General features: G+C 37.2%; 1 protein-coding gene across 1 annotated transcript; it reads left to right on the forward strand.

The window, feature by feature from the left end:
* Positions 1-731: 731 nt before the first annotated feature.
* On the forward strand, positions 732-9148 carry Gbs-70E (Glycogen binding subunit 70E). Its single transcript, XM_088241052.1, has 2 exons — positions 732-974; positions 6946-9148. Exon 2 carries the CDS (start codon positions 7297-7299, stop codon positions 8119-8121), a length of 825 nt encoding a protein of 274 aa, XP_088097178.1. The 5' UTR covers positions 732-974; positions 6946-7296; the 3' UTR covers positions 8122-9148.
* The last annotated feature ends 454 nt before the right edge of the window (positions 9149-9602 follow it).

Genomic DNA, 9602 nt, shown 5'->3' on the forward strand with positions numbered 1-9602 from the left:
CCCTCCTGAACACTAACTCCCACACTAATGCACATAAACACACATCTACACTTACAAATACACATAAACACATCCTTTTGTTGTAACACAATTTAATAATATGTATAATTTTTATTTAGAAACTTTGCTGGTTTGTCTTTAAACTGTATTTTTAAAATATTTTTTTTATTCATAAATTTCATAAAAAGTACATGTTTTTGTAAAATTCTAAACATATCTACTTTTACAGATCTAGTAAATGTTATCACTGTAACTCTCCAAAACAAGAGACTAACTCTTGTGCTTGGAGAGTGACTTACACTGTTTTAGTTGTTTATTTATAGGAGTTTATATCATTTTAAATAAGAGTACATAAGAAAGAAAAATAAAAAGATAGGATATATAAAAAAAAAACATAAAACCATAATACATTTATACTAATTAAAATTTAATGTTGTTTTTACACGAGTTCAAAAAATTTCTTTAGATCAACTTTAAATTTATTAATTGATATATTATTTTTAATTGTTTTTAGTTCATTTTATATGTTATTATTTCATTTTCAAATGTTTGTTTCTTTAAAATAAATAAATTACCCAGAATGTGCTTTAAAATAAATTCAAGTGGTCTTACAAAGTGTTTCATTAATTAAAAATGTATATAATCTTGTTATTCCACTAAGTTAATGCCGATTCAATCAATAAAAGCATTCTATTATTTTCATCCCAATGAATCATCTCATTTAAATTTTCAGTCGACCGGCGAGTGGCGGATCGCGCGCACGCGTGTTCGGTTTTAGTGATCATATTCACACTACAATATTATTCAATAGTTTTTCAACATAGCAACAAGCAAAAATCATTTTCGCACGCGCGTTAAAAATTGAAATTTTAACCATTTTACTAATTTTATTTTAAATCGTCGGCTACTGGAGTGATTTTTTGTGAAAATAGTTTAAATTGACGTGAACCGTGGAAAGTTATTTTAAAACGAAGGTTAGTGTGTGAAGATTCATATATATAATTTAAATTAAGTTAGTTTTTGCATTGAAAAATTACAGCACAGTTAAGATAACATTTCAGAGCAGGAAACAGGGAAGTCTAGGCATTTACAAGGCATACGACTTGTCTTTGGTTGTTTTAAGTAGACAATTTACACATCGTAGAACATTCACAATGTTTTAGCCCTTTTGAACGTCTGTGTGATTTTTATTATTTGTTAATAGACTATTTATATGATATATATTTTTAAATTTTTATCTATCGTATTATCAGCGCTATGATTTTTTAAAGTTTTGTAATTCTGAAATTAATCCGCGCGTAACGTCAAAAGTTCTCTTCCGCTTTTTCTGGGTCAGTTCTGCCGACTGGTCTGTTGAAGGTAAAAAACCGGAAATCTTCCACAACTCCCTTATCATTGGTTGATTTATATGAACTACTGACTCGTTTCAAAATGGCTCGTTTTCATTAAAATATTTTTTAATAATCTTTTCGTACATTTTTAAGAAACTTTGCCGTATAAATATAAACACTTTTTGAAACTGAAGTTAAGTTCTTAAATTTGTCGATTTAAGAGAAGTTCGAGAGATGAAACCTTTATTGTTGTGAAGAGATTCATCTGATTAAATTACTTCAATTTGAAGACTGTTTTCAGGTATTGCCAAGTATGCGAAATAATTCAATTAGATGAATCTCTTTACGACAATAAAGGTTTGAGCCGTTTCCCTTAATTTAAATCAACAGATAAAAGAATTATAGAAACATCATTATCATTGCACAATAAGTTTTTCTGGGTTATTATGCCGTGTGTCGTTCGTACTCTCTACCGACGTTTCGGATCGCGTTACAGCGTCCATCATCAGGGTTGATGTGAAACATATATGTGGTTGATGTGCATAACTGCTTTGGTACATCAATCGCAGCGTATCTTGATAATTTTTTGATACATGAAGGTAAGATGATCAGTCTTACGCTTTAGGTACCAGTCCAGGGACTATGAAATATTCCAGTGTAAAAACACACTTTTAAATAAATATTTCACATCAACCATGTCGGGAATCGAGCCCGAGACCTCTTGCATGGTAGGTAACGCGCTGACCATTACATCACGAGGCCGACAAAACATGGATACCCAAAAATTCTAATTTATTTATTTTACCAAAATAAATAAATATTACAGGCGTTATATTTTTTATTTATTTTTTTATTTTATTTACTTAAGTTAGTTAATATTACATTGTATATTAACTAATATATTTACAATTATAACAAATACTTATTAAATATTTCTTACATAACTACATTATTACAATAAACATAACATTTTTTTTTTAAATCCGTAAGTTTTCTTTCATTCTTCATACTTTCAGGCATCTCATCATACAGTTTTAACCCTTTATACATTAAGCTATTTTGTGATTTTGTTTTTTTCTTAAGTGGTAGTCTTATCCTATTTCTATTTCTTGTCCTATATTTATGTACATTTCTATTTAATATAATTTCACTTATATTGGGACAATACCGGGAACTCTTGTGCAATAGTTCGACATTATTAAGGCAAAATACTCTTCAATAGCAAGAGTACTCTCCTCTTTAACATAGTTTCACTGATGCGAAAGATGTCGATCTCCAATATGATAGTGTTCAGCGCTTGACTGCTCTTCCAATCGCCATAACCAGAGGCAGGTTGGCTCTGGAAGCCGGGAGGTAAAACAGTCTGTGCAGACGCTGTCGAAGACCATCATCAGGAACATAACAAACTCTGAAAAACGTGAAAGAGTTTGCGTACCTTGGAAGCAGGATCACCTGGGATGGGAGAACAAAAAGAGAAGTCGACTGCCGCATACACCGAGCGGGGCTTGCGTTTTACAAAAAATCAAAGATTTTTTAGTCTAATAATATAAATCCAAAATTCCGCAAGCAATTCCAAGACATATGTTTGGAGCATATTGATGTACGGTTGTGAGACATGGTGCCTTACCGAAAGAGATAAAAAAAGACTAGAGGCCTTTGGAATGTGGTGCTACAGAAAATATTAGGAGTTTCTTGCAGAGACCACATCACTAATGACGAGATTCTCAGCAGAATCGAAGAAGGGAGGCACCTAATCAGTCCCAGAGAAGCGAGCCCACATTATACGCAATGATATAATGTCTCCTGCATGACGTCTTAGATGGAATGGCTGAGGGGCCAAATTACTGGGGCGCCCTCGACGGGAATATTTGGAGCAAGTGTGCGAAGATTTAAACTGCGCCTCATATGTCGAGCTGGAGAGGGTTGCAGAGAATAGAGATCAGCAAAGGACGAGATGCGGGACTTTGCTGCCAACCAATCCCCAGGATTGAGACTGCGAAGAAGAAACGATGCTCTTTCTAAACGGCTGAGTTCCCGATAAAACCTCATTGGTGGGCTGGGTAATTAATTAAGAATGGGCGACAAAAACTCAATAAAACGTCTAACTGTCTCTGTGCCGCAAGGACGACGAAGGCCAGGAAGACCCGAAATGCGATGGGTGGACTGCGATGTGAGGAAGGAGAGGAGGGCAGGCCGGCAAGAGTTGAGGAGGCTCCCGGAGTCAGCCGAGGCCCGCTCTGGGCTGTCAGGCTTATGATAATAATGAAAGCGATAAATGTAATGTGGCCACTTAAACCAGCCAATGACAGGTCGTAGGTCGTGTAAATGCCTTTTAAATCTCCGGGGTTGAAATTGTTTGAAATTGAAATTGTTGCAAATTGTTTGTTTGGGATAAATGCCGATGCTTCCACATTCCTCCCCCGAAACGGTTTTCTATCTCTGATGCAATCGATGTCAAAATGTATTTACTTCGATGATAGAAATACTGGTATGATATTTGGAATGGCGATCACGTGAACACGTCTGGTGATTGTGTTTATCAATATAGTGTTCGCATATAATATTTTATTTATAAACCTGTATAAATATTGAAATAATCAGCAATAATTATCTTCTCCGAGTCACAGTACACGTAGCTTTATCTGGCGAGGTGACGAAATCTCCACTTGATGTGCTAAATGTGTATTTGTTTAGCAATATGAGCGATGGAACATATCAAATTTCGATCACCACAGTCCGAAAACCAAAGTAAAGTAAAAGCGGGATGCCCTTCGAGGAATCTGAATGCGCATTTCTTTTGGCTCCAACGGGATTTTAATAGGATGATCTTCATGGCCAATGCAGAGCCGAACTCAGGTCATGTGCTGTCTATTTCCGTAAAAGGGAAGAGGGTTCATCTACCAATACCCTGACGAGTAGAGCCGGGAGTCGTGTATCGGTCGGGGGTCGGGCTGGGCTGCTCCTTCGCCGCCATGGTGTGTTATTGAGGACGCCGTCTTAGTATTAAAGATTGGGTTTTTATATTGCGTGTGGTTAATACGGTTGTTTGTTAGGTCGGTTGATAGACCAGCTAGGTTTTCTTCTGGAATAAAGTGGTGCTAGGCTAGAGCGAATTTGTGAACCATGATTTTCTTTTGGGCTTAATGGGCGTCAATTATTTCGCCGGTGGAGGGGTGGTGACGATTCTGGTAATCCCGGTCGGCCTGGCTTCTTCCGGTTTACTAACAGGCTATTTTATTTCTATTTTCAGTCCACAAACAGTAAAAGATATCACAATATAAATACAATTTATAAAATAAAAAATAATAACACTAAACATCTTTCACCAATTTTAACACCAATAGTCACAAAAGAAAAATTGTAAATAGACCAAAATTTAGTTTTCATTATATGTTAGTAAAGCAGTTCATTATAATTTTACTAGATTGATAATAAAGTCTCGTAGTTGTAATAAGTTTTTTTTAAATGTATATCAAGAAATTACAGTAATAATAGTCACAATAAAATAAATAAAAAACAATGCGTACTCTTATTTAGTGTATCCGTTTTATTATTGTTGTACATGTTAGTTAGGGTGAGTATATATATTTAGGGTGTGCGAGGGTGTGTGTATGTGTGAGTGCGTAGTGAATATAAGTGGACTTGTTGATCAATGATTAAAAAAAAAATGTTTGTTTTTTCTTTTAAAAATCTTAATAAAGAAACCTATCAACCACCTTATCGATCATGTTAAATTGTAAGATTGTTAAGAACGCTCCGGCCTAAAATACTCATTATTCACGGGGCTCTGTCGCAATAGATATTCACAGGTCGCAGTGACGTCGGGAGTTCGAAATGAACTAACATACCCTATTGCCGTCAGAATTGGGAAAATTAGATTGAGGGGACAGACATATTGACTGTCTATACTTAAGTTGCTTAGATAGAGAATATCCAAAAGAAGTTTCTGAGATATCTCTTCATGAGAGAGTGCGGGTATTATTCTCGGCTCCAGCCGACCGAGTTTTTCCGGGGTACGCTCGGCTGAAACAGTTTACAGACTAGAAGGAATGTGTATTTGACTACACATTGTATTTGAGTATACATTTTTATCCACGGTTGCGCGGTATGGTCGATAATTCTGAGATTATGATGAGCATTGGTGTGTATGTTCCTGATCTAAGACCTAAGACCGCGTCGATTGCATTATTGCATAGATAGATTGTTTTATATTCCGATATGCAGGACCACCCTGCCGTTGGAAGGGCTACCGCTACGCTGATCAACATCGCTCTGGATATTGATCTGTTTCATGTATCCGAAAGGGTTTTCCGGAGCAGGATTCTCTTACTATTTTGACAAGAGTCTCTTTATGTATTTTATGTCTTTTTACTATACGTACGTCTTAAATTTTTGATTGTAATGTATGCATTGTAATATTTTAAAGAAATTAATTGAAATTGACATTACCGATAACTATTTAAAATACTGCTTTGTTTCGTACTACTGATTATACTTTAGAATTTCCTATAACTGTTTCGAATGCTGCTTTGTTATATACTACCGCTAATATTTTGGAGCCCTGCTTTTGCAGCATTTATTGTTAGCTACTGTAAATTCTACAAGGGTAATAGCCCATTAATACTAAATGCACCCTTGTACAAGTATTACTACCCATTCTAGATTACGCTGATGTTTCCATGACTGATTTAAGCTGTGAGCAACTCGATAAACTTGAACGACTTCAAAATACAAGCATAAGGTACATTTATGGTCTAAGGAAATATGAACACATTTCTGACTATCGTAGGCAACTGCAATGGCTCAAAATTAGACAGCGGAGAGACTATCACTCCCTTTCACTTCTGTTCAATGTACTTCATAGTCCTAACGCTCCTATATACCTGCCTGAAAAATTTCAACGCTTATCAGTTCATGGTTTACCTCTTCGTTCTAATTCTCGAAGCACTCTCTCAATACCCATTCACAATTCCTCTTTCTTCTCTAACTCATATAATGTCCACGCGGCTCCACCGTGGAATCATCTCCCATCCACCATCAAAGATGTTACTACATTATCTCTGTTTAAATCACGTCTTAAGAAACATCTCCTTTCTCTTCCTTACTCTCTCCTCCTTTCCTTTTTCTTCTTTCCTCTTTTTTCCTTTTTCCCATTGAGTTAAGTTTTGATTTAAGGTAATTTATAAACAAATACGTTTATTTCTATTTTTGTATATCTTTAGCTTTTTAATCTTTTTTTTTCTATTAAATATGTTCTGTAACTTGAATTATAAAAAAAAAACTTTTATTTTATTGGTTGGTTGGAAGAAATTGCCATTTGGCAATAAACCCACCAATGTAAAAATAACATTATGTACAAAAAGTTAAAAAAATTAAAGCCATAAGGACTTATCACATGAGGTTATATGGTAAAAATAGTAAAGGTAATTGTTGAAATAAATAAGATATAAAATGCCGAACCCTTCCAAAGTGGAACGGAAGATCTGTTAGTGTCTATTAATAGTTAATAGTGTTATAAAGGATTCATATCATACTACGACATATTGCAAATAACAACATTTTTTAATCCGTTTTGTATTTATATTATTATAAATATTTTTTCTTTGTTTTTCAGACAGGGAAGTTCCCAACAAAATACCATGAGATGCAACTTTAAACAATCTTCTTAAGTAACTCTTTTCCGAAAACAAACCAGAACTAGATGATCATGAGATGACAGGAGACAAAGGGGACCATATGATACCAATATTGTAATAATCGCCATAATGCTGATAAGAATAGCCAGAGAGTTTGCTTCAAATCTACCGAACACATTGCGAAACTAAAATACTTGAAAATATCCAGTCGCCGGTGTTGAAAAAGAGTACCCATATATTATTGGGTTCAGTTATGATTGGCAAATTCTAGTGGAAGATTGCGCGTTTTTACCTACATTTAAAAAGAATCTATTTGAAAAGCCGTCAAAATGTTGGCTTCTCACAGCTTCCCTCTGTACGGTCACAGCCCTCCGGCCGGCTTCCTCGCGGAGTACAGCGCTCCGCCGTTCCTCCGCGTCCGGAGGCCCCTCACCTCGCGTCACTCCTCCCCGGCCCTGCCGCTCGGGGCCCAGCAGCCGGCGCCGCGGCCGTGCCTGCGCCCCGGGCCTGCCGCCGGCGCCAAGAAGCGCGTCGTGTTCGCGGACGACCACGGCCTGGCCTTGACGCAGGTCAGGGTGATGAAGGAGCCCTCGCACGTGCCCCCGCACTGGTCGCTGCGGCCGGCGCCGGCGGTCGCGCCGGCGCCGCCCGCCTGGGAGCTCTCCTTCGCGCAGCCCGCGTCCGACTACGTGGACTTCAGGAGGCGGATCGACGAGGATAACGTGTCGCTCGAAAACGTCATCCTTAAACAGAAAGAGGGGTTTTTGACCGGCACCGTCAAAGTGAAGAATCTCGGGTTCGAAAAGGAAGTGTCGGTCAGATGGTCCGCGGACGGGTGGCTCACGACCGAGGATACTTTTTGCACGTACGTCGATGCGCCCGTCGGCGCCGCTGGCGCGTACACCATTTACGACACGTTCAGTTTTCGCGTGCCTCTTCCCGTGCATTCTGGTCGCCTGGACTTCTGCGTGCGCTTCTGCTGCCGGGAAGCCGAGTACTGGGACAGCAACGGAGGAGCCAACTACAAGGTGTCTCGGAAAGACGCGTTGCGTTCGCCGTCTCCTCCGCCAGTCCCATCGGGAGGCTACCGGCCGGCTCTCTGGTCGGAGTACTCCAGTTGGCAGAGCGGTCCGAAGAACGTGCCTTATTGGTGACGGCTTCTTCTCATTGTGTTTGATATACCACAGAGTTCGCGAAGTGAAAAAGGCGAAATTGTGTGCAACGAATCTCAGTGTTCTTCGGAGTGTATTTTCACGTCAAGATCATCTAAATTAGATGCTATTTTTGATGTAGCTGTATCCTATGATTGACTGCATTCATAATTAACATATCCATAAGGCAGCGCCGCAACAGCGGTATATAATTTGTGCATCTTAACAAAACTCAAGGCTGGCCCTGTGCCCTACGCGGGTTGCTCAAACAATCAAATAAGTGTTCCGACTGCTTTGACCAATAACATAAAACAGTTTAAAAAAGGGAATATATTGCAATATTTATATTTAAGTATATGATACAGATTTTGATTCAAACGTTTCAGAGTTTCGATCGATATTCTGAATGCGTTCATGAAATGTGCGCGTAACATGTAACGCATGTAACGCGTCATTGGTTGTTTTAAGTGATCACTTTCTGCTTATGTTTAGAACTTAAACATTTCCAACAACTATTGGAGATATCAAAATTATGCATATTACTTCAACAGTTAGTGTTTTTAACGCGTATGGATGATGCGTAGTTCATACCTCTTTACAAGCTAGTCTCGAGGGTTCGTCTTCTATAGTTTGTGGCTTTTACTGTTCCATCGAATATACCTCTGGTTTCGATCCTTTGACTCTTTTAAGTAGCATACGATGTGCAGTTCAAATCTCCTTTGATAGCTACTATGCGGGAGACTTTCTAGGCGCCATCTATCGAGGTACGCTGCTTAGCGAGTGCGATCTTCTCCAATTATGTCCAGTACTTCATCATTTGTGACTACAGTTCTGGAAATAGATCGAGAAATTACCCACGCTCAGCGCAGTTGAACATTCTTTGATTTGACTTAATTTTGAATACGAATTTTTATTTTTAACCTATTGGAACGAGGCCAAATTCTTAGCTCTGAGCGAACCGCTACAACTTTTTAATATTTTTTATATAAACATACTGTAGTGTACAAAATAATAAAATAATAATAATAAATCTTAATTAACAGTAATATATGCAATTTCATAAATACAAAAAAACATGGTTTAATGGCGGCCTTATTTTCACTGGCAATTTATTGCAGTCTGGCCAAAAATAAATAAAAAATACAATAATATAAAATATAAACTGTGTTTTGAACTTTGTCGCAGTTTTTGTGATAATAATAACATAGTAATTATAATTAATCTTAATGACCATAATATACAATGTGATAAATACAAAAATAAAAACAAAGGTATACGTGGTTAAATGGCGAACTTATTGCCACCAGCAATTTCTTACAGTCTAACCAAAACCAAATAAAAAAATACAAATCATTTTACAAGATTATGGTGTTTATTTTACATTAATTATATTTAATACATTTTAATTTTTCCTGGGTACTAAAATATTCAGGCCTTGTTTTAACAATAAGACAAAGTTCCATTGTATAATACTGTTCACTGTT

The sequence above is a fragment of the Micrasema longulum genome, unplaced genomic scaffold, assembly GCF_059751315.1.
Source record: "Micrasema longulum isolate JH-2025_06_02 unplaced genomic scaffold, ASM5975131v1 h1tg002725l, whole genome shotgun sequence".
NCBI lineage: Eukaryota > Metazoa > Arthropoda > Insecta > Trichoptera > Brachycentridae > Micrasema > Micrasema longulum.